Source organism: Microtus oregoni, unplaced genomic scaffold (assembly GCF_018167655.1).
Source record: "Microtus oregoni isolate MIOR12 unplaced genomic scaffold, Mior012 000007F_ref0000211, whole genome shotgun sequence".
In the NCBI taxonomy this organism is placed as follows: domain Eukaryota; kingdom Metazoa; phylum Chordata; class Mammalia; order Rodentia; family Cricetidae; genus Microtus; species Microtus oregoni.
This window is the reverse complement of record NW_024543066.1, coordinates 37,542,801-37,569,517: the sequence shown is the minus strand read 5'-3', so window position 1 is coordinate 37,569,517 and position 26,717 is coordinate 37,542,801. Positions and strand designations below refer to the sequence as shown.

General features: G+C 36.5%; 1 protein-coding gene across 2 annotated transcripts in view; it reads left to right on the top strand.

The window, feature by feature from the left end:
- LOC121450883 (cysteine-rich secretory protein 1-like) overlaps positions 1–26,717 on the top strand; it is a 45,719-nt gene that overhangs the window by 13,159 nt on the left and 5,843 nt on the right. Inside the window, exons 2-5 of one of the 2 annotated variants that reach the window (XM_041656240.1) lie at positions 19,644–19,717; positions 22,673–22,783; positions 23,891–23,981; positions 25,584–25,729. In XM_041656240.1, coding sequence (XP_041512174.1) covers positions 19,646–19,717; positions 22,673–22,783; positions 23,891–23,981; positions 25,584–25,729 — 420 coding nt within the window. In that variant the 5' untranslated portion in view covers positions 19,644–19,645. Of the gene's footprint in view, positions 1–19,643; positions 19,718–22,672; positions 22,868–23,890; positions 23,982–25,583; positions 25,730–26,717 lie in introns of both variants that reach the window. The other variant, XM_041656239.1, reaches the window with a different exon arrangement.

The following is a 26,717-nucleotide window of genomic DNA, read 5'->3' as shown; positions in this document are numbered from 1 at the left end:
CCATTTTCAAGATAGCTCCCTGTCACAGACCCAAACTTTTACAAAGAAAACCAAGAGACATCACTTGCCTCTTAACACACCATTCCACTCTTCTATTCAATTGAACTGTGATTTGAAATGATATCTGGGAAAATCAGGGCTCTTCAATTCCCTGATGTTTACTTTGGATCCAGACATCTAGGAAACCGTCATGGCTGTGACTGTAAGCTGCCTCTTGCTCTGGGACAGCCTTGGTAACAGGTGGGGTGGATGGTGAATGGTTGATTCCCACTGGGGTGGGTGTATGGTTATTTCTGGGTGTAAAACACCCAGTGACACCAGGAACTTTCTGTTGGTTTTAAACAGTTAAACCCCTTACATAAAATCTCCACAGAAAATATTCCTCAGGATTTCATAGTTCTAGAAAAAAATCAAAAAGATGTTATCCCTGAAATCCTTTCCACACTGATAAAGAGTTTGTCAAAACTATGATTCAAAGAATACACTTTTATTCAGGTAGGACTGACCAACACCAGAATTGGCACCAATGTTATTTCCCTTAATTTTAAGTCTTAGTAGAGACTTCAGGATTGATCAGAGAATGGTGAAGAAGTTACAGTGTAACGTCTCTGTGGGGCATGTCATCACTCTCTTTCCTGTGTCAGGAGTCCTATTGCTTTCTTCCCAATGGAATGTGTATTGGAAGTTGACTAAGTATGCCATACTGGGTACTATACAAGTATTAGTTACATACTAGATACAGGTACTGGTACTTTATGTGGGAAGTCTATATGCCAGATTCAACTTGTATATAAGAAAATTCAGTAGTAAGATCTACCTTTCAGCAATGTGCAGAAAGAAAAGTTAACAATTCTCATTCAAATAAATCATAAATATGTAAAAAAATTTATCAAGTAAGTCCAATTGCAATGAATTTCTAGTTTGTTGATTATCATAAGAGGGCAAGAAGGATTGAGTTTGCATCAAACATATGATGATATTTAATACTTCTTTGAAGCTTGGACACGTGGATTCAGCTGAAGTGAAAATGCATCTTACAGTAAGACCTTCATCTTTTGTTATTTCTAGATGTAGGTAAAGTCATTGTGCTTTCTACCAATTCTTACCTAAGGCTAGTAGAAACCTCAGAGGAAAAGTGCTGAAGGTCAGCACAACCAAACGAAGGTACAGAATAAAAAAAAAAATGCTACATAAGTGAAATTTATCATGAAAAATCTCAAAATGAATAAAGTACACATAAAATATCTGCATATATTATACTTTGATTACCCTACATGTGTATAGTGGTTTTAAGTTTTTTCCACACCTGTTTCTTTTTCTCATCCCAATTGTTCTCCTTAAGAAACTCTTCTTCTTTCCCAGAAGTCCTTTCTTCTTCTTCTTCTTCTTCTTCTTCTTCTTCTTCTTCTTCTTCTTCTTCTTCTTCTTCCTCCTCCTCCTCCTCCTCCTCCTCCTCCTCCACCTCCTCCTCCTCCTCCTCTTCTTCTTCTTCTTCTTCTCTCTCTCGTTATCTCTCCTTTGTGTGTGTGTGTGTATGTGTGTGTGTGAGAGAGAGAGAGAGAGAGACAGACAGAGAGACAGAGAGAGACTGAGTCAAATTATGATTGCTTACAAGATCATGAGCAGGAGGTGATTTTACAAGCATGGCCTATGTTTTAGTGGCTAAACCTCTGAAGAAACTGACATTCCTTCCTCCAGCACTCTTTAATAATAATAATAATAATACTAGTACCCCACAGAGGGGAAGGCTTCATGAGCCTTTTTCCCATCAAAGTGCATGTCATGGGGTTCCAGTCTTGTGGAGGCTTTTACTTTAACCACAACTACCACAAGTTTATGTATTCAATGGCCATGCAATGCCTGGAAGACATACTTTTGCCCAATGCACATATACTTATAATCCATTAAATTCATATTTTTTTCATTAGATTTCTGCAGAATAAAAATGACAATGACAAAGGCTTAGTGGTGTGGGCTGACGGGGATGCATGGATACTCTCTCTGCTTTGGTTTCTGGAGTGCCATCTGCAGAACAGATGGATGTATCGAGTAATGACATCATTGCTCTGCTGAACACTTTCATGCCTATGATCATGAAGGTACTTACAATGTTAATTTCCATCAGCTGTTCTTGCAGTGGATACAGATTGGGTTTGTGAGACCCACATTGTAGCTCTCAAACATTTGTAACTCCAGTTTCAGGAGACAAGGCATCCACCTCTGACTTCTGCAGGCACCAGGCACACAAATGGTAAACAAGTATACATGCAGGCAAAAGAACAGTACATGTTAAAGTAAAAATAATAAATCTTTAGAAAATCAGTCCTTACTAAAAATCAATATATTTCTGATAGTCTCAATATTCAAATGTCTTGCAAATAAATATACCTAAAATGATATATATTAACAATGTCTCCCCATTGGAAGCTGCTGCTTGCTTAAGTTTCTAAGCATGCATTTGTATAATATGATCCAGAATGCAATACCTCTAAAGTCGGTGAAGCAGACAGCTGCCTTTTCTCAAATGGAATACAGCAAAAGAATGAAATACTGCAACCAGAGTCTCATTACATCACATGAAAATTACTGGTACGGCTAATTAAGATGAACCCAGGCATAAATGAGCAGTTAAGATATAAATTAACTTATTAGTGTTGTGATTCAGGCTGTGAATTTATTGCACAATTGCTTAGTCACCGCCAATGTCTGCACTTTTATATATGTGTTCACGTGTGTGTAATGATTGTAATACATATGAATTACAATCATGTTGATACTATGAAACCTTTGAAGTGTAACATTGCTACCTTTCATTGTTGCTCCCTTCATTTAGATTCCAGTCTTCTCTTTTCTCTGAAATCATCTGTACTTGGTGTTCTGTTGTTCCTGTTTGATTTCGTGCCATCTCACTCCCTCCTCCAAGAGGCTACCCACTTGGATTTGCCCCCGCTACACAGAGTAATCTAAGTTTTACATTTTTTTTGCAAGATATCAGAGGAGAATAAACCATCCAATTTTGAAGTAATATAATTTAGTTCTAATTTTTCCTATATGAGATTGAAAAATATTATAAGCCCTGACACTAAATATAGTCACAAGTTTCTCTTAGAAATGTGTAAAATTCAAGTATACAACATATGTAAATTTAGTTTGCAAGCCATTAGGTACTCAGAAAATGTGGATAGTATAAATGGTGTCTATTTCTAGCATTGTCTTTTCATTTATATCAGTGCTGGAGCATTACTCCACTTCCTCACATGCAAAATGCTTAACGTCAGACTCATCCGTCATTTGCACTAAGATTCTTTCTTACAAAGAACTGTGAGGCTTACTCTTAAATTCCAATTTGATTGAGTTTATGGATATCTAGGAAATAAGTAAACCATAGAACTCTCGCTTGCTATAAGAATGTGTCTAGAGATACACAAATGATTAAAATAAATGCAGACAGCATCATTCGATAGTCGAAAATAAAAGATAGAGAAGGAAGAAGCCAGTGCAGTATTTGCATGTTCCTCTTTTCTTGGATACCATAAAATGAACAACTTGTGCCAAGATGGTTTTCAACCATTTGTGAAGTGTTGTGACTGAAGCAGCTTCTTTAGGAACTAGGATTGTTATTTGCCTGGGCAATAGAAGATGATATTAGTGGAAGGAACATTTCTGAGGAGTAGATATGCTAAAAAAAAAAAAAAAACCTAGAACAAAATCTGAAAGCCAGGTTGAGACATAAAATGGAAAGAATCAGTGTAATACTTGAAAACTGAGTTAGAACTTATTTTAAGAGCATTCTATGTAGGAGTATTACTTTTCATGAGATTCCTTAGGCTGAGAATCATTCTTAAAACCATAGAAGCATGTGACAAAATAGTCAGGAGTATTAAGCACCTAGCTGAAGACACGATATTGAGTTTAGGTAGAGAAGTGGCCATTACAGCACAGAAGGTCCTATAATCAAAAGAAGTTCCCTTTCATCAGAAGAGACAGTGGCAAAACACATCACTTGACTGTATAACATTATTTGACTTCATGTGAAAAATTAACATGTCAAAATCTGTAATCACATCTGTCATCTAATACAGGGAGACCAGCATTTTCTTAGGACTACAATGCATTTGAGATTACAGTTATAACTACAATTGCAATCCATGGTTTACTTTCATTTTTATGAACATTGGAGTAAATAACAAAATTCAAAGGTAAATTGAGAATCAGGTGAGTGATACATTTTTTTCTCACCATGACTACAAGTATTTCAGACAAAATTTTTAATGTTAAAATTTGAAAGTAAGCAACTATAGTTAATCTATAAGCTTTGTGTTAAAGACCAAGGAGATTTCTTCTTGAATGGTGATTAAGCAATAGTTTCACAGCTACAAGGATTGGCTTCAAGTGAGTCATAGGTGACCTTTAAACATTTGTGAGTTATTAAGGAAACACAGTCACAAGTCAACCAGGTACGAGAGACAGGTAAATCTGTCAAATGTATCTTTATTGCTTGAATCTTTATTTAATGAAAGATAACAATTGCAGGAAGAAGCTGTAGAAGGGAATATAACTGAATGCTAAGTAGTCATTGGTTGACCTTCAGGACAACAGGAAGATACCAGCACAAGATTAGTGAGAACTCAGCAGGGATTTATATCTTTTATAATACTGCAGCTTTGTGTGACTTGGAACCAAGCCCAGAGAAATACACACTGCCAACTGTGACAAACTCAGGTTTTCTTCTGGGCATGGAATGACAGGGATTTAGTGGTTCCTGGAACATTGCTCTAAGTTCCTCATACAGGGATAAAATAATAAACAGTATAAAAATAATTCTTTTCCTTCTTTTTCATCTTCTTACTAACCAAATATTATTATTCCCTAAAGGCCAGTGAGGTTATTACTGTCCTGTGGTTGAATTATCCTTAAAATCTTGAGAATGAGAATCACGCTTATCCATTCTGTCTTATAAACCATCGTATTCAACATGGAACATATTGTATTCATTAACTCTATCTAAACATTTTTGTTGCTCTTTTTAATTAATTAATTAATTAATTAATTTTACATACCAAACCACAGTTTGCCATCCTTCCTCTCCTCCTGTTGTCCCATTCACTGCTCCTCTGTCTGCATTCAGAGGGTTAAGGCATCCCATGGGAGTCAACAAAGCATTGCATATTGAGCTGAGGCAGGACTAAGCTCATCCCTTTTGCTTTTAGTCTGGGCAAGGCAACGAACCACAGTGAATAGGTTGCAATAGGATGCTCAATCATACAAGCATACTTGCTCAATTAAAAATTCTTAACCAAGCATTATCTTTCATTGATATACCTTTCCAAATAAATATTTTTGATTAAGCTAATTGATACATTTTAAATAGAACACTGTCTCAGTTAGGGTTTCTGTTGCTGCTACAAAACATCATTACAAAACAGCAAGTTGGGCAGGAAAGTTTTTAGTCAGCTTACACTTCAACATTGCTGTTCATTACTGAAGGAAGTCAGGACACAAAATCAAACAGGGCAGGATCCTGAATGCAGGCGCTGATGCAGAGACCATAAAGGGGTGTTGTTTTCTGGCTTGCTTCTCATGGTTTGCTCATCTGCTGTCTTATAGGACCCAGGACCATGAGCTCCCAGATGACACCATCTTCCATGGGCTGTGCCCTCCCGTTTTAATCACTAATTGAGAAAATGACTTATAGATGGATCTCAAAGAGGCATTTCCTCAACTGAGGGCTCTTCCTCTCTGATGACTCTAGCTTGTATCAAGTTGACACATAAAACCAGCCAGTACAAACACTAAATAGGAAAACACATGAAAAAATGTGTGCCCACAAATAAAGAATATGAACATAGTTTAGAAGAGAGAGAGATTTATGACAAGAAGTCATGTTTAAAAGTTACTAAATTTGGAGCCAGAGTTGTGGCTCAAGAGTTTCAAGTGTTTACTGTACTTACAAGGAACCTAAGTTTAGTTCCAGCACCCATCTGATTGCTCACATTCCCTGTAATTTCAGTCCAGGAGATCTGATGCCTTCTTCTGGCCCCTGTGAGCTTCATCATGCTCACGCTGCACAAAAATTCATTTGAACATTCATATTAATAAAATCTTCTTTCAAAAAGTAATGAGTTAGAGATACCTGTAAAATAAAATGTAAACCTAGGTTAAATATTCAAAGCTTCCTATGGGAGCTGGACAAGTCTCTCACGAGCTATCAGTTAGTTTGAATGAGAGAGAAGGAATGAGAATTTAAGGGAAAGGAAAATGGGGTGAGAGAGTGGTTCCTCCTTATAAAAATAAGGTTTGATAGAGGAGAATAAAAGGTATGAAATACAGCATGAATAAATTTATAGGGAGTCAGACCATGGAGACGTTTCTTACTCTAAAGAGAGAGTTAGTGCCTCACTACACCAGTGACTGTGAGGTTCCTGAGCCTAAATGATCATCTACAATGGAAATCCTACCCCACTGGCACAGTGGACATCTCAGAGAAGAGACAGGCAGACTTTAAAAGCTAGATGACTGGCATGATTACTTTAAGATTCCGTTTCTAACCAGAAGTAAAGATGAATCCATGACATCTTAATAATATTTTTACAGAAGACCTGGGTTTGTATAACAGCACAGACATGCTGGCTCCAAACCATTTATAACTAAAGTTGCTGGGGATCTGAAACCCTCTTCCAGCCTCTGAGGATACTTCACACAAGTGACTCACAGACATACATGTATGCAAAACATTCATATACGTATAAATGAATCTTAAAACAATCATTGACAAAGCAATACCAGCATGATGACATCACCAGTTCAACATGCCAAACTGGATGGGAGAAATTCAAGGTTGTACCATAGATGAAGAGCTATAGGCAATCTGAGGCTGATGAGAGAGGGTAAATTAGCTTCATCTAGGGCTATATGATCCAGTCTCAAGGGATCAGCTCTAAATACATGTACATAGGTAACATTCAATAAAGTCAGCTGGGTGTCTGTAAAACAATAATAATTAAAAAGAAGTTATAAATTTGAGAGAGAGTTGTGAAAGAGGTACACGGGAGAATCTGAAATGAGGAAAAGATGTGTAAGTGAAGTAAATACAGTATTCATGTTTATAATTGTCAAAACTACTTAGTTTAAATTTTTAAGTCAAAAATAATATCATAAGAATATTTGTACTTAGTGAATATATCCCAAATATTCTATACCTATCATAACATAAACACTAGCGATAAGAACATTTTGATTTACTTTAATTAAGCTCTATAAAAGAAGACTAAGTCAAACATAGATGTAATTGTGGCTAGCAGAGGGAAAACCCATGAAGGTATTGAAAACAGGGCCCAGAGTCCTGCAAAGTAGGACAACTTTATGGCCATAACCAACTTTCTTGCTACAGCCTGACATTGGATCCCAACCCAGGATTCGAGCCTATATCACTTGGAGTTCATAGAATTTAAAAAGGTTGAAGTGACAATAAACAGTGAAACTTTTCATGCATAATAGACAGAATGAGAAAAGATCTCAATCATGATTTTATATTTTAGTATTAGCAATAAGGGAAAAATACTTTGATAAGTAATACTTGGTAAAATATGCTTTAGATACCCCACATTTTAGTAAAAACTTGAATATGAGATTTGTTCATGGTGGAAAAGTTTCTTCCTATGTAACCTTCCTTAGCTACTTTAACATTATTATTTTAAGAAGTTCCTTTTTGCTTTTTGTTTATTATTTCCCCATACAATACTTTCTGACACCCGCCTTCCTTCCTTCCACTATTCTCAGTAGCCCCACCCCATCACCACATCCCCTCTCCCTTAGATTCAGTGCTCCTCAATCTCCCTTCAGAAAAAAAAAATAGGACTGTCAGGGATAAGAATCAAACACAGCAAGCATAACAAGATGTAATAAGATTGGCAGAAACCCTCATATCAGCATTATCTTTTTTGATGTCATATTATTTTAAAAGACACTGCTTTCAAACACTTTTCTTTGCCTTACAATACCTTGTGGAATTAAAAACGTTATGAATTTAATTAATATTATAATTGTTTTAAGTATCAAATGCTCCCTTCTCAGTAGATCTCTACCATTCACACTGTATTGGTTGATCTCTAACAAGATTATTTTATTTTTATTCTTCTCTCATGTATTACATTCTGATCGCAGTTTCCTTTCCATCCTCTTCACCCAATCCTTCCCCTCACATCTACCCTTTCCCCAGATCCACCCCTCCCTCTTTTTCCTTCAGAAAAAAGTATCCCTCCCCAGGGCTGTCAGTCAAACATTACTATCAAGTAGCAGTAAGACTAAGCACAATCCCTCTTACTAAGGCTGGATGAGACATCCCAGTTGGAGAAAAAGGGTCCCCAAAGCAGGCAAAAGAGTAGGAGACAGCCTCTGCTTCTTCTGTCTGGAGTCCCAAAAGAAGATCAAGCTACACAAACCATAACAGAAATGCAGAGATTCTAGAACAGTCTTATACAGTCTATGAGATTATCAGTTCAGTTTCTATGAACTCCTATGAGTTCAGCTTAGTTGATTCTATGAGATTTCTTGAGATGTCCTTAACCCCCTCTCTCCTAGTGAATACAAGACATGTTGGTCTTTCTGGGTCTGGGTTACCTCACTCAGGGTGATTTTATCTAGTTCTCATCCATTCATCTACATATTTCAAGAAGTCATTGTTTTTAACAGCTGAGTAACTTTTGTGTAAATGTACCACATTTTCTTATTTCATCTTTGGCTGAGGGGCATGTAGGTTGTTTCCAGTTTCTGGCTATTACAAGGAAGGCAGCTATGAGCATAGTTGGGTAAGTGTCCTTGTGGTGTGGTAGTGAGTCCATCGAGTATATGCCCAGGAGTTAAGATAGGTCAATTCTCAGTATTTTTTTTATTTTTCTCATATTTTATTTAAAATTGGAACCATGAAGTATATTACAGCACTTTACTTAGATACTTAAATTAGCCCTTTAATTATATTTTCTAGATTATTTACAATGTCTTCTAAATCCTTGGTTTTTATCTGCAATTGTGGGAAGTGTGAGATAAAGTGAGTCTGCAGTTTTAAATGGAAGAACTTTTGTAAATGCTTCAAATGGAATACCTTTCTTCCATCAGGCTATTTTTTGTATGTCCCTATCATTATATCAAAACATTGAAGAGTTGCAATCTGGTTTGCTGTTGATGATCACCATTTCACACAAGATCATTTGCCTTGTATCTTCATATTTAAAGATACTTTTAAATCCTTATAATTCATATAGATCACATAGTTCACTTGTCACATGTGCAAAAATGTACATAGAGGGTAGTTTAATACTATCTTCATATAAGAAATTGGATACCTATGAAATTCACATGGCACAATTTAGCCAGTCTTTTTCTGATAGCAATTGTATATTTCTGTTTCCAAGGAGAGTTATATATACACATTTCCTTTCTTGAACATAGATACTTCAATTTCTTCAGTGTATAACGGATTCATTTATCTGATTTATAATTTAATAAGCATACATTTTAATTTTATATAATGAAAAGACTATAACTGTATACTGTATGCAATCTTATATCTGTATGAAATATACAAAGCAACATTGTATATCTGGAATATTAACATTTTGGAGATTATTTTGCTATCTCTTTATTTTATTTTATTTATTAATTTTTTTTTCTTTTTTTGTAGTTTTTCCTTGTTTTTTTCTTTTTTATTTATTGAGAAACGGGAAAAAAAAACAAGTTTCTGCCTCCTCCCAGCCTCCCATTTCCTTCCCCCTCCTCCCACCCTTCTCCCCCTCCCGCCACTCCTCTCCCCCTCCCTCTCCAGTCCAAAGAGCAGTCAGGGTTCCCTGACCTCTGGTAAGTTCAAGGTCATCTCCCCTCCGTCCATATCTAGGAAGGTGAACATCCAAACTGGCTAGGCTCCCACAAAGCCAGCACATTAAGTAGGATCAAAACCCTGTGCCATTGTCCTTGGCTTCTCATCAGCCCTCATTGTTTGCCATGTTCAGAGAGTCCAGTTTTATCCCATGCTTTTTCAGTCCCAGTCCAGCTGGCCTTGGTGAGCTCCCAATAGTTGAGCTCCACTGTCTCAGTGGGTGGGTGCACCCCTCGTGGTCCCGACTTCTTTGCTCATGTTCTCCCTCCTTCTGCTCCTCATTGGGACCTTGGGAGCTCAGTCCAGTGCTCCAGTGTGGGTCTCTGTCTCTATCTCCATCCATCGCCAGATGAGGGTTCTATGGTGATATGTAAGATATTCATCAGTATTGCTATAGGATAGGGTCATTTCAGTATCCCTATCCTCAACTCCCCAAGGAACTAACTGGGGACATCACCCTGGGCTCCTGGGAGCCACTCTAGGTTCAAGTCTCTTGCCAACCCTAAGGTGGCTCCCTTAACTAAGAATTGTGCTTCCGTGCTCCCTTATCCAACCTTCCTTTATCCCTATCATCCTTTTCCCCCAAGTTCCCCTCATCCTCCCCTTCTCCCTTTTCTCTCCCCATCTCCCCTTACCCCCATCCCACCCCACCCCCAAGATCCCAATTTTCTCCCCGGCAATTTTGTCTACTTCCCATAGCCAAGAGGATAACTATATGTTTTTCATTGGATTCACCTTCTTACTTAGCTTCTTTAGGTTCACCAATTGTAGACTCCGTGACCCTTATTTATGGCTAGAAACCAATTATGAGTGAGTGTATCCCATGTTCATCTTTTTGGTTCTGGGTTACCTCACTCAGAATAGTGTTTTCTATTTCCATCAATTTGCATGCAAAATTCGAGAAGTCATTGTTTTTTACCGCAGCGTAGTACTCTACTGTGTATATATTCCACACTTTCTTCATCCATTCTCCCATTGAAGGGCATCTAGGTTGTTTCCAGGTTCTGGCTATTACAAATAATATTGCTATGAACATAGATGAACAAATGCTCTTGTCATATGATAGGGCATCTCTTGGGTATATTCCCAGGAGTAGTATTGCTGAGTCCAGGGGAAGGTTGATCCTGAATTTCCTGAGAAACCGAAACACTGATTTCCAAAGTGGTTGCACAAGATTGCATTCTCACCAGCAATGGATGAGGGTACCCCTTCCTCCACAGCCTCTCCAGCAAAGGCTATCATTGGAGTTTTTTTATTTTAGCCATTCTGACAGGTGTAAGATGATATCTCAAAGTTGTTTTGATTTGCATTTCCCTGATCGCTAAGGAGGTTAAGCATGACCTTAAGTGTCTTTTGGCCATTTGAACTTCTTCTGTTGAGAATTCTCTGTTCAGATCAGTGCCCCACTTTTTAATTGGGTTAATTAGCATTTTAAAGTCTAGTTTTCTGAGTTCTCTATATATTTTGGAGATCAGACCTTTGTCTGTTGTGGGATTGGTGAAGATCTTCTCCCAGTCAGTAGGTTGCCTTTTTGTCTTAGTGACCGTGTCCTTTGCTTTACAGAAGCTTCTCAGTTTTAGTAGGTCCCATTTATTCAATGTTGCCCTTAATGTCTGTGCCCTGTGTCATCTCATGAGGCCCTAGGTACCTTGTGAGATAAAACCAGAAGGCCTTACTGAGCCGGCCTGCTCTTTACTGGCCCTGGGAAAGCTGGATTTGTTTCTCATTGACCATTATAGCAAGAAAGCTGGCCCCTGAAAGCTGTAGAGAAGGCTTGATGCTATCACCACAGGCCAGGGTGTACCAACCCTGAGGGCTTGCCTGTAGGGGAGCTGACTCTACCCACTTGCCCTAGGCTCAATTGGGCGACTATCCAGTCCTACAGTGAGATTTGGTGGTTTGACTCACTCTAGCACTATGGCCATTGCTGGGTCTGTGATCGAGCTATAGCTAGAATCTGTGATGATGCCGGTGCCCTGTGAACCATGAGGCCCTAGGAACCATGTGAGATGAAATCAGAAGGCCTCACTGAGCCAGTCTGCCGTTCACTGGCCCTGGGAAAGCTGGTTTTGTTTCTTGTTGATCATTATAGCAAGAAAGCTGGCCCCTGAAAGCTGTAGAGATGGCTTGATGCTATCACCACAGAGCAGGGTGTACCAACTCCTGAGGGCATGCATGTAGGGGAGCTGACTCTACCCACTTGCCCTAGGCAGGTGGCCTCAGGGCCAGGACTGATCAATTTGGCTACTATCCATTCCTACAGTGAGATTTGGTGATTTGACTCACTCTAGCACTATCCAATCTAGGACCTGCTGGAGTTGGTGGGACTGGTCCTGTGAAATAATACCTGCAAGATCTCTAAGACTTGTGGCAATCACAGGATATACCAAAGATCTAGTGAGGATTCAGTGATGGTGGTGTACCAGAAACCAGAGGCCTTGAACCAGACCCATGACTCATTGTAATGAACATTTGCCAGTAAAACTGATGGGACAAAGAGGTTTACTATATGGCACTGAAACCCCCATTGCCATTAGAGTGTATGAAAAGGAGTTGAAGAAGCAGGAAAGAAGAAGCAAAGAGATTTTTCTGTTGTTGTGCTCTTTGTTTTTTTTTTTGTTGGAGTTTGTTTTTGTTTTTGCTTTTGTTTGTTTGCTTACATTGATTTGTTTCCTAATGTGGGGGAGAGTGGCAGGGATCAGGGAGGATATGGGGGAACCAGGAGGTGAGAAGAATTGGGGTTCATGATATGAATCTCTGAAACATTCAATAAAGAAGAGATTATATATATACATATATGTAATATATGTGTATATATATATGCATATGCTCTTAGCTATAGAATCATTTTCTGAAAACAAACAAGCATACAAAATAAATCTCAACTAACAAAACAGATAAATAAAAAGAAATACGTAGCAAAAACTAACTAACCATGAAAATAGCTTTCTTTTAAGTGAAGGTTTATACAGGGGGAGGGACTTGGTCCTACCTCAACTTGGTATACCAGATATTGTTGACGCCCCAAAGGAGGACTTAACACCTCTGAGGAGTCAATGGGGTGGTGGGAAAACAGGAGGTGAGGGGGAAGGGTATGGAGGGTAAACAGGTTTTTGTGTGTAAAATGAAAAAATTATATATATATGACTGGTAATGGTAGTAGTTCTAATAGAAATAAATATACACCTTTCCCAGGGAAGCTAAAATAAAAAATAGAAGTTTTATTAATTCACTTTTTTAAGGCTCAAAATCTAATCACTTTTTGATCCCACCTGATCTTCAATTTTTCATATGTGAAAATGTTCTATTTATACAGATAATATTCTTTAATTATTTTTTTTAAAGAAAAGAGCACTTAAACTATTATCCAGGCATAAAAGAGCTTTTACACATATTCCATCTTTTTAACACTTTGGAGACATGCTTTTCACATCATTCATAATTTTATGTTAGTACTTTCTGTAAAGCATAATTTACAAACCATTTTTGAATAAGAGATTTACTTTGTCACTGATTCTATATGATAGAATATTGACCGCACCTTGGTTTTATTGATCAGAGGAGCTTTACTAGAAATCATTATATATAAACATGTGCCAAGCCAATGAAATTCTTAGGCTGACAACGTGAGAGATTTCTCTCTCTCTCTCTCTCTCTCTCTCTCTCTCTCTCTCTCTTTCTCTCTCTCTCTCTCTGCAGTTTCTTTTTTAAAAAGATTTTTATTGTGTTCTAGATTTTTCTCTGCTTTCCTACCTGCCTCTCCCTTCCCCCGTTCAACCCTCCCCCAAAATCTTATTTGGTGATTTCTAAGTGATATGTGCATGTCTGTGTGTGCAGAAAGAAAAAAGAAAGAAAGAGAGAGAAAGAGACATAGATAGATAGATAGATAGATAGATAGATAGATAGATAGATAGATAGATGAGATATTTTCCCCTTTTTTACTTCTGCCACCGCCTCTTTTGTTCACCTTCCCATGAAGTTAGGACAACAAGCACATTGGGATGAAGTTATTTATAGTGCAGTAAACCACATCAGTGACTTTATGTACCTTTATAATGTATTTTTGTCTTAATCCATTGGTGTTGTTAAGGCAACAATAAACTGGAGAACTGGTGAACTATAAAGGAAAGAGAATTGTTTTGGCCCATTGTTGGAGAAGCAGAGAAGTCAATATCCTGCAGTCTGCTGGCATATTACTGTGGAAAGCCTATAAATGTGGAAGAGAGATTACATAGAAAACGAGACCAAACGTTTGCTTTGTTACTGCATTGACATTTAATGATCCAGTGTTGAGACAGATAGATATTGTTCCCACCAGAAAAGTATTGTTCTTATTTAATTGTCCCCTATAACTCTGGTACAGTTACACACATCAAGTCTTAGTATATTGGGTGGTGGTAAGCCCTATTCATACCACACCAGTTCTGAACAATTCGAGAAGATGGTGTTTTTTCAAAGTAGGAATTATTTTGGTGTAGTAAAGTGATGGTAAATTCTCTAAGATCCATGACGTAAGTAGCCCTGGGTAGTTGGCTAGGCTTATAGTACCAAGCATCATTTACCCCTTTGTGAGGGATCTTTAAGTCCAACTCGACAGTTGTTGGTGACAGCCAACAAAAGAGTGCTGTTATTGCATCTTTACAGATATCTTACCAATCTTGTCATCATTATGGTTCATAGGCATAGCAGCTGATGAGGACTACTGATTGCTATTCTCTATTGGCATCTTGCAAAGCAACTTCTGGAAGGAAGTTTTCAGATCAGAGCCAGCTCAGACAGAGTCCTGTATCAGAAGTATATGGTGTCTTCAGAAAGAGGAACTTACCTTTAACATCTAGGCAGCAATGGAGGGCAACAGCAAAATAACCTGTATTGTTCTGAGAGTTACTTGGTTTCCACTGATCAAAAATTCAACTGAACTTTCTAATCAGGTACTGGAGTTATTTTTTTTAGATGGTTCTTATAGAGAATATTATCAGCCTCACTGACATAACAAAGTTGTGTGTGTATGTATGTATATATGGGAGTATTTATATATACTTATATGTATTATATGTAATTTTAGAAATATATGAAATAACATGGTTCTTTAGAGCTTTTCCAGAAAGAAGTCTTACTGTTCTTCGTCCCTCCTCCCTCCTTGTCCTACTGTAATAAATTAGCCTACTTTTCTCTACTCTTTTTTTCATTTTTTCTTGATTTACTTATTCAATAATTCAATATCTATTCCTAAAACATTTTTGTGCTCAACTTTGGATATGATAATGGGTGAGTTACATATATGATAAATGTCTTAACTATTCAACATTACCTTTATGGTATGTTCTTTTACAACACTGCAAATGTCATAGTATGCCTGATTCTCTTTGTCTATACCAAAGAGGTAACACAGCACAAAGAAGGATTCTGAGATATTTTGTACTCAGATATTGTATGTGTTGGCCAACAGTGTTTATTTCTGGTCCTGATCAAGAGATATCCATAGGTCAACAAGTGCCTCCTTCCCAGGAAGTCTCATCATCCTGGGAAAGATGTATCTACTCACTGGGATTTATGATGATTTATTGTAATTTAAAATATGCAGACAAGAAAAAAATCAATATAACATGGTTTAATCATTCAGGTATGTCTTTATAAATGAATATGTTGGCTATGCTTATATGTTTTTATTAAATAGACAGCTGTTTTGAGCTTATCTCTCCAGAAAGTAGCATTTGTTTCCTTCAGAGTCCCTAACTTTCTTCCTGACTGTTCTAGAACTAGCACAAAAAAGAACATAAAGCTATCAAAATTAAGATCAAAGATTAACAACAAATTACAAAATGGGTAAAACTATGGGTCTTTTTTTCATGAAATAGTTAAGAGCAATAATCTATGTACTGAAAAATAGAGAAAAAAGTATCATTCACACCGTGCTTATCTCTACAGTTTTGCAAACTTACTAGGGAAAAAGGAAGAAGGTGATTTAGTGGGATCGACTCTTAAGCCTATCTTGTATCTTGAAGCAGTTATCAATCACCAAAAGAAAGGACTTACTGCTGGGTCTGTTTAATGAACATAATTTTATGTATTTCAAAACTTGTAAATATAAAAATTACTTCATCATTTAGATTACATATTTAATCAATACATGAAATGGCTCTGACTCACTGATACATGATGAACAAAATGAGTGGTAAAAGTGTGGCAGAAAATCCACTGAATATATACTATATATATATATATAATTATAATATATATTATATATATTAAGAAATGTGCTATCACTCCCAGTTTATACATGTTAGATTGCCCTGAAGTACACTTCCTAGATGATGCGCGACAGAACTAGAAAATAATTTCTGGATCTTCTATCTGTCTGTCTGTCTATCTATCTATCTATCTATCTATCTATCTATCTACCTACTTACCTATCATCTATTTATTTAGTTTAGTAACAAATGTCTGTTGTTGTAACCATGTCTTAGTATACCAACTATTCATTGCAAAGTCACAGAATCTTTTTAAATGTATTAAGTGTGTAAAATATTGATTAAAGGAAAAAACAATTTTAATTTTAGACCAACAACTCTCAAAGGCAATGGTGTATAGTAGAAGAGAGAGAAAAGAGAACATGTCTCAAAACACAGAAAAAAAAATAATCTACGATGTCTTATGGCATACATAGACTTGATAGACATATTATAAATAACTAGGAGATGCAAACTACAAGGTAAAAACATGAAGTCATAGATCATAGTTAACTACCTTGAAATTTATCATTTCATATTGTACATATGAATTGAGTTATCAAACATTATCCCATAGAGCTGTAAATCTAGCATGTATGTTTTGAAGGCATTGTCTAAAACATTAGTCATTTTGGTTGAAATAAACTAGATTTCACCTAAAGGCATATTGCTGTCTAGATTTTGAGCATCCCCTATCTAGATTCATTCCCTTCCATACAGCTTTTTTTTGCTGAATTATGCTTCCTCAGCATATCATGTGTACTGAGTTACAAGTTTTATTAGAAAACTAATGAAAATAAATATAGTACAGTCAAAGAATCAGTTTGCCAATTTTACTTTACAGCCAAAAAGTAAACTGTAGATTCTTGGGGTATACAATTAGGAAAAATGAGTCATGAAGAATTAACATTTGCTGTAATATTGTCAGTGAAGAAATGGTAACAAAATAGGGAGAAATGAGGAAAAAGTATATCGACAACAAAATGCACTATGATTTATACGTGCAATGAATTTTCTGTGCACTGATACAAGTATTATTAGATCTTAGATAAGAAGTTAGCTTCCTCACAAATTTACATTTGCAAAATCAACCTTATAGCACTGAACTTGAAATAAATGTGTTATTGGTGATCATCAGAAGAATATATAACTGGTTCATAAATACATTCAAGACAAGCAAAAAATAAAACATTTCATTTTTCTGATCATAGGTAAATAGACTCAAGTAGCTTGTAGGTTTTTTACATGCATAAAATATGTGTATATCTTATATGACAAAGCAGTTTCCCTCATAGATATTTGTGTTTAGTGCAGACAAGAAATGTTTCTGGAGAATAATAAGATATTATGATACTACTTAATGTCAATAAAAATGGAATTATATGACACTGGAGAAGATTGTAATCCCCAAGGGCATATATTGATGCCTTTCCCCAAATGCTTAAACTATGTACTCAGCAAGTTGACATCTGAACCTACAGTGCCTTCCAATCTGGCAAAACTCCTGACATTGTATCAAAAGCAGTCAAGGCTATGATTATTGTCAATTCTGAGATCTGTTGGATAATAGAGTGTACTGTGGCAACCCTTGAGGCACTGGCAAATTGCAGAAATGTGTGTCAGAAATTTCAAGTATTGTAGATCAGGTACAGTTCTGAAATCCAGTGCCATTGCCCAGAAGATTTTAGGACACAGGGGTGTTATTTTTTGGAAAATGAAAAGAAATAAAAAGAATACTTTTCAAGAATTGACAAGACTGTTGTCCTTATATGACATTTGTCCAGATTGTGTCCATAAGGACATTTAGCAGTCTTGTAGAATTTATATTCTGCATTGACTGCTTCATACATCACAGAAACATGACAATGAAAGCTAAGTGAATACTACACATTTCTTTGGAATTTAGAAAATATTGTAGGCAATACTCAGGAGAATATGACTATTTATCATGTGATTCTTCCTGTAATGCATTCACCCCCACATACCTCTGTGGGGTTTGATTGACGTGTTTCCTGGTGTGCATAATCTTGTAAAGCACCTCAGTCTCTGTCTCTCAGAGCTTAGGGCTTTGAAGCCACAGAGATGGTGCTTACGTTTCAGCTGTGTTCCCTGAATTCTCATGACACCTCAGTATTAAATCTCTAATACTGAGATTGCTCATGTGTAAGTGGGATATTGAGTCACAGTATATACCTACTAGGTTTTTATGAGTTTTAAAGGAAGCTTATAGAGAGTCATGTAACAAGTGATATCAAACATAGTCTATGTTGTTTTGTGTGCCTGGATTAGGGTAAAGACTGCTTTGGAAAATTCCGTGAAAATTATCTATTCATGCACTGTATCTTATCTACATAGACTTTTATTTATTGTAGAGAAAGAAAAACTTTTCTCACTCATTAGGAGAAATCATTAAAAGCAAGGTAAAGGTGCTGGCAATTTACCTCAGTAGAGTGTGCACTTGCTATGCAAACATGGGTGTGGAGTTAAATCACGAGAATCCATTTTAAAACCAGATGGTGTGACCACATGCTAAAAGTTTCAGTGCAGGCAGAAGGCATAGATGGAGAATACCCAGAGCAAGCTGTTTAGCCATCCTAACTGAACTAGTGAGCTTTGGGACCCCTGAGAGATCCCTTGTCAACTTAGAAGATAGAGAGCATTTAAGGACTCCCAATGTCTGAAATTGCATGCTTATACAAATATTTTCAATTGGCACACATTCAAGTGTGTGTGGGTTTTTACTTAATACATTTAATAAGAGAATGCATTCCAAATTATTTAAATTGTTTTCCCTATTTTTGAACATGGCTTTAAATTATCATACATTTACCATTATATATAAAATATGATGATGAGACTTTAGGGTATGCAGGTTCAGTCTTGGCATTATTGATCAGACTTTGATAGCAAATGTAAAATGTATTAAGACACTAAGGCCCTTGACTTAACCAAAATGATAGAGTTGTGTTTGGTAATGTACAGATATGTCTCAGCATTTGAGACTGTCAGGCAAACTTGTTAGTTTGAAGCTACACTGGGCCAGATAGTGACATCTTTTCTCAAAAAGACAACAAAATAAAAACTTTGAATGAATGAATAACAAACAAACATCATATAATGGAGTAGGCATATCTTAAAATATCCAACAAGGGTTAATCATGTCATAGTAGTGTTCTGTCAAGGTGATATTTGCTACTCCTGAAAAACAGAAGAAGAATTCCTAAATTCCTAGAATCCCACGAGAGGACCTACATAAATTAGAGTGTGACAGAGGGAGGAGAAGCTGATTACTCAGAGCCATCATAGGTGCCTGCTTCGTTTAGGCTCTTTGATTTGTTCCTTATTGCATGGGGTGGGGGGCTTCAGGCCTCTTGAGCTGATTTTATTAACATTTGGATGATATAAATAGTAGGTCCTCCTTGCTATAGTGGTAGTAAATCTGGGGTATGGAGCCCATTACTTTCTCCATATATTCTGCATCACTCAGAACCCACTGTACTAAACATAGTAATGTTGGTCTTTTTCTCCTCTTTGTTTTCTAGACATGACATCATTCCCATTGTTGTTGTTCCTGGCTGCTCTGTTGCCCCTATCCCTTCTTCAATATACCTATGAGGTATGGGTAAGGTTTAATATCCTCTCAGAACATTTTAGGCAACTATGAAAGCTAGGAAGCTGTCAGACCACTCTTTAAAACTATTAAAAGCCAGACTGTGGAGTAAGTCTCAAAGTACTCATTGATAGTTTAGAGCAGTTGACACTATTTTTAAAATTATGTCGAATGACCTTTTAGCCCCAAGTACAAGTTAATAGTAAACAGAGGTTTAGGTCATGGTACACATGAATGAAACAGGCATACATACATTTATCACACAGAGTAGTTATCAAAGATAGGGCTGGATGCAAATATAATAAAATTTGAATCAATGTCACTTAAATTGTATTTTTGTTATAGTTTTTAAGTAGAAATATTGATATTAATTTAAAATACTTTTTTCATTTTAATGAGTTCAAGAAATTATAATTAAACATGATATTTCGGTTATATTTGTATTGGAATTTTCATGTCTGTAGATTGATTTCTTAAATTTTCTGTTCCATGAGCTGTTATTATTTTCTTTAATCCATTTCAATGTGGTCCTTATAGACAACTGATATTATATTCAAATTTAACATGGCTTCAACTTATTCATTTCTGTATGTAACTTTCATAGATAGTATTTGAGAAAATTATAACTACATTTACAATTTTAAAAGTTTGCTAGAATTGAGACGATGATGCTTAGTAACACTTGCTCAGAATTCACAAATCCCTGGGTTTGATCATCGCAATGCACACACATACACTTAACACACCAGAGATATTAAGTACTTCTACTATGGAAACAATAAATTTGTACATGAGGCAAATAGCAATTATTTATAATCTGTTCTCATGTTTAGGTAATCCCAGATGTGGTTCAGTCATCTTCTTTCATGATCGAGTGTGTAGTGCCAGAAAAGTTACTCTCCTTTTGGTTAGAAACCTAATAAAATTAGGAGGATTGGGCATTGCTGTAGCCTTCATACACTTCTTAGGCCTCTGCACTGGAGACCATTAGAATTCCTCAAGAGTAGGGAGTGCCAGTAACTGGTTAAACCTCTTTTTTGAATATAAGTTATATGTCTTTTGTTACAATAATCAAATTAGCAATCTGGAAACCACTTGTTTTCTAGGTGTTCTTTCAAGCTATTTGCATTCCCAGTTTCTTCTTAAAAAATATTAGTGTTTTATGGCACTTTTGAATCATCTATTCTCTTTCCCTTCTCTCTCCCTCTCTCTTTGGTCTACTGGTACTTCTTTATAAATTGTCAAGATCCAAATAGCAGAGATATTCAGAGTCCTCTTTTAGGAATGAAGGCTTCTTTGAGAGCTGCCATGAAGAACTGATTCCTCTCCAGCTGTCAACTTACTATTGTTCCTCTTGGCTTTGCTTTTTGGTGTTGTAATTATTAGGTCCTCTCACCTATCCAGTATAAACCCTCTAACAATTTTTCTCACATTTCAGTGTTTCTAGTATGTTTTTATTTTTAATCTGTACCACTGCCTGTTAAGAAATATAAGCACACTTATTGTCTGGTGGAATTTTTATCTTCCATGAAAGGTAGGATAACAAGCAGAAAATAATAATGACTTTCTCAGAAGCTATATATTTTGTCTTTAGAAATAAAACAACTTTAAGTATATTTTCAGGTTAAAATGGAATGTTTGGGGGGAGGGCCTGGAGAGGTAGCTTGGGGGACAAAAGCATTTACTACTCTTGCAGAGGACCATTTGGTTTCCAGCATCCACCTGAGGTTCCTTACACCCACCTTAACTTCAATTCCAGGAAGTCTAGTATTCTCTTCAGACGTTCATTTGCATTGCAGTCATCTACATAAACTCAAACACAAACATGTATGCTTAATTCGAATACATGTATTAGAAAATTATGCCAATCCCTTAATCAATAAACATCTGGCGATGTTGTTTCTTTACATTAAAATAAAACATGAGAATTTTCAAGCAACAACTTTAACATGAACATCCTTTCTGCCTTACAGAGCGTTGGCTGTGAAAGATCTCTTGGCACGAGGCTCTCATCAGTGTCTTCAGAACATAAAATATTAGGGAGAGATGGACATGTAGCAGACACTGGCATTGCAGTGTGGCTAGATCCATGGTGCCATGTCTGCAGAGTTTTGTGGGAGTAAGTACTGTAGGAAGGAGAAACAACTTCTCCCAGCAGGAAGATAAAATATATGTGAGGGTGTGTCCATCAATAATTATGCTGTAACATCATGCTCTTCCCTATAAGACAGTACATTTTGGAGTATGTTTCTACCAAAAAATGACTCTTACATCTCTGTCAACTCACATAGTATCATTACATTCTCCTGTCCCACACAGACACAAAAATGTAAATTTAAATATTAGCATCTGAGTTAACTTAGCTGGCTTATTTCTGTTCACTGAAGCATAAAGTCAGAAATATTCAACTGTTTTCAGGAACTCATTGCCTCCAAATTGACATGGATATGAGATAAACCTGTCTTGAGAGTGACTACAAAAACCTGTCACATATAAAATTCTCTTATTGTAATAATTTTGAATGCATACATGTACTAGGTCTGGGCCTACACATTATCTCACAAGCGTCCAAACTCCTGGCTAATGCTTAGTAAGATCTATTATGTGTCTTCTTCCTTAACACTTACTTGCTACAATATAATTGAGTCTGAATGAGTTAAGTTTCTCTACTGTGTATGGCTATCATTACAGCTCTCTCCTAAGTCAATATTGACATTTGTAGGTATCGTCAGAAAAGTTTTTACTTTGACATGTCATGAATTCATTTATTGTCTCAAAATTATGTTTAAAGTATTTCTTATGAAAATCTCATAGATTTTCTTAACATTAATTATGAAGGTTTAACGGCTAACATTTTCACGAGTCTTTTAACAAAGTCCTTCATTTATCTTATCCAACTTAGTCACCTTTTTGTGCAACTTTAACAGACACTAACGTGACTTTTTGTTTATTTCTCTTTAGAAACTAGTCTTTGAGGATTTGTCAACCACTAAACCGTCAGTTAGAGATGATATTGTATTGTCACACCTTGAAATGAGATTTCACTTACCTGGTAGTGACATACTGAAGATGGTGAGGACTCACAGCTGGACACTGCATCTGGAGAGCTATGTTTGGAGCCTGCAGATAACACTTGGCTTCTCCTGTGTGATTCAGGAGGGTCTGCCTCTATCCTAGCATCTCTTTTTAACAAAAACAAAAGTATTCATTGCTTAGTTTATGAGCATGTTTACCTGTATGTGAGGATCCACGTAGAGATTGGACTTAGTTTTTGTCTTTAGCTGTGCTTGATCAGAGTAGAATTGACTAAGTTTCTTTCATCCAGTATTTCATTGATATTATGGAGCTACAACAATTATAGTGACAGAGTTAAAAATCAAATCTTTTGACTTTGGTCTGTAGTGAAAATCCAGTATGTTATTTTGGTAGATGTTCTTCTCTCTCTTAATCTTCAGACAGAACACCTCTCCTTTAAGGTTCAATGACCTTTTATCTAAATAGTCTACTTTACTGGATTAACAACCAAAGTCCACGTGTCTCTTCAATTCATTCAATGAGGGAAAAGAATGAAACTAGGATTTATGAGGCACCTTCTTACGGTTGTAAAAATAGTCCTAGCACTTCCACGTGGTTAGTGCTACTCATAGTACAATAAGCACTCAAAGTCCTGTTGTGATTTCAGCAAGTCATCAGACCATTAAATATTTTAGTATTTTTGATGACCTTAGGAAGACAGACTATTTGTATTTATTTGGTACAGAAAGGGTCACATAGAAGTTCGAAGTAACTTTGGACATAGATTATGAAACTACCAAGAAGATCAAGAGAGGGTAGACATGGACTATAGCAGATACAGTAAGAACTAAATAGAATATGTGTGACATCAAAGGAAGGTTAAAGGTGGGAGGGCATGAATGAGAGGATAAGCAGGATCAGGAAGATGGGGGAGGAAAATATGCAAAAATAAACTTATTTATTAATGTTGTAATGAGAGTTGGTAATATATATGCTACATAAAAATTTAGATATATCCTATATAATACATTGATTATGATGACAGTCAGAAGGTGCCTACCTTTTTGCAATGATAAAAGCACTCATATCAGCCTGTCTGCAAAGATCATGTGACTTTGAGGTCTGAGTTTTCACATGGCTTATTTCTTTCCTTTTTCTATTTAGATGTGGAACGATGAGGCCCAAGTAAATGCACAGGCCTATGCAAACAAGTGCTCTTATCAACATAGTTCTCAGGAATCCAGAAAAATCGAAAGTATGCCTACTCAAAATTACTTATAATTAAATAGAGAATAAAAGCCCATTTTATATCATGCTTAAAAAACATTGTAAATAAATGCCTATTCTGACACTGCCTTTCAAAAAGTTAAGTATCTCTTCTTTTTAATAAAGTTAAGTATCTCTGCCTTTTTAAAAATTGTTAAGTATCTCTGAAAGGCTCCATTCTGTGCTTGTTGGATGGTTTATATTTTACACAAACTGTCTTTCATGATGCCAGCTTTGCTCCTTGTGACCAGATCACAAGTGAAACAAGGTCTGGATCATTGCTTTCTCTGTTTTGAAGACTGAAACTGAAGTCTGGATGAAAATAATTACTAATTAAGATCTTATAAAGGAAATTTAAAACTGGAATCTTTTATTTCACTCTTTTTTAAATTATATGCAAGTGTGTCTCTGTGTATTTATGCCCGTGTGTAAGTATGTAAAAGTGCTTCTAGAGGCCATAAGAAGGTGTCAGATCCTCTGATGCTCACAGGTCACAGGTGGATACAGTGTTGCTGTCACAGGCAGTTGTAAGTTATCCAGTGTGGATGCTATGTGTTGGGTTCAAGTCTCCCGAAATAGTAAGGTATGCTCGTACATGCTCAGTCATTTTCCCTGGCCTCTGAAATCATAATTTCCATATTTTAATCAAGAATCTTATCTGTACACTCTGAATAGCTGAAAGATATATTATGTTAAATAATCTTCACATAAGGAAGGGTAAAATGATGACAAAATAAATAAATGGGTAATAAGATCAAATATTTCTTGAACCATTAAAATTGATCACCTTTTTCTCCAAATTGAATCTAGTAAATTAATCACCTCTTTTCAAGGTTTTACCTCTTAGATATTCTTAATTTAATAACACAATGATTAAAATTTTATTTAAAAGACTACAATATTCAGTTAAAGTTTAAAGTAAATGTTTATTTACAAAGCTTGGAAAAACCACTAAACTATTTTTTAGGGTTAAAGATATTTTCTCCCATTTTCTGAAGAAAATATGGTTCAGAAATTTTAATTTCCTAGTTAAGACATTAACTATAAACTGTAGAAATATAGTCCCTTCTCTTTTTGTTTGCTTTGTACTTGTAGTTTTGAAAGAATGATTGCAAAGAATGCTCACACAAAACAAATATCCTAAATATGTAAAATGTTTATATAAAAATCTCTAGGAGATTACAGTAGAGAAATGGAAGGAGCTAGTATTTGTCTTCTCTATGACTACAAATTTACATTTATTTTACATGAGGCTCTCTCACATGCGTGTGCACACACTTGTGTGCGGATACACACACGTATAGAGAATTTAAGATGTGAATAAATGAGATCAAAGAGAGAAGCTACTGAGGAAAAAACTTTCCTACTTAGTGCTTATGGTGTTCAGCATAAACATGTTGATACCTCTGGCTACTGTTCAGCCAAAGGTTCATTAGGTCTGAATCATGCTTGTTATGTTATTCAAAAGGAATTGCTAAGGATGACTTTAAAGAACAGGGATCCCATTCATGTGTGTGTGTGTGTGTGTGTGTGTGTGTTCCACTTTTTTCACTATTGCTGTCTTCATGAGTGGCCTATTTTTTCCCCATAGACTTAAGATGTGGTGAAAATATCTTCATGGCATCTTACCCAGCATCATGGTCTGAGGCTATCCAAAGCTGGTATGATGAATCCAAAAATTTTAAGTTTGGTTCAGGGCCAACAACACCGGGTGCGGCAGTTGGACATTATACTCAGGTAAGAAAAGGTACTTTCTATTAGTGCTAGGCAGGGGAAAAAAATTTAATGACTTGATTGATTGCAAGCAGAATTTCAGTGCAGAGAATTTTTATTTTCTCTTTGAGAGAGGGTCTCACTATGTAGCTCTGACTGACTTTGAACTTTCTATCTTCCTACTGGTCTCCCACTTTCAGGGGGTATAGGGAGAGTGCACACCAGCCACATACCCTTGGGAAAGATCTTGTGTGGTCGGTTATAAATTGGCCTTGACAGTCATTGGCTATTGGAGCTGCCATCTTTCAATGGCTTATCTAACCTTTGTAAGGGAATATACTTGATTTTTTAAACCTCATTTCTTGACTCCAGCCCCCAAACAAAGGTAATGCCTTGTGTTCTCAGGCACTTACACAGACTTTGGCAAGGCTGCGCATCAGCTTTGTATGGCTCCCGAGTTAAAAGGGGAAATGTATATCCTGGAGTTTTGTTACCAGAAACCCTGCCAGGTGGCTTCCTGCTGGATTTACAGGCTCAGGCCCTGGTCCCTTTCCCATCACAAAGTGGCTCTTTAAGCAAGAATTACGGGATTATGCCTCTATCCTGTCCACTCTCAAAAAAAGTCTGTCAAACCTAGGGGAGAAGGTGATGTGCTGATCCTGCTTGGCTGCATGGAGAAAATATCCAGATGTGGTATAAGCAGGGGAAACTCCAAATTCGTGGCCTAATCAGATCCTGTAGACTTGAATTGAAACACAGTTTCAAATAGGAGCCAGGAAATTCAAGAACACATCTCTACATAGGAGCACCAACCATACACATCTTGGACATATTTATTGTTACTGCATAGCAGGCTTCCACCAGGCTTGGACCAGCAAGGCTTGCAAGCCAACCACTATTCCTGCCCACACAGAGAGGAAGATACTCATGGCCACAGCTTAGCACCGAACTAGACAACCTCTTCTGTGATGCTGGGAGGAAGTTCTGGTTCATCTCTCAAGGTCAATGCTCT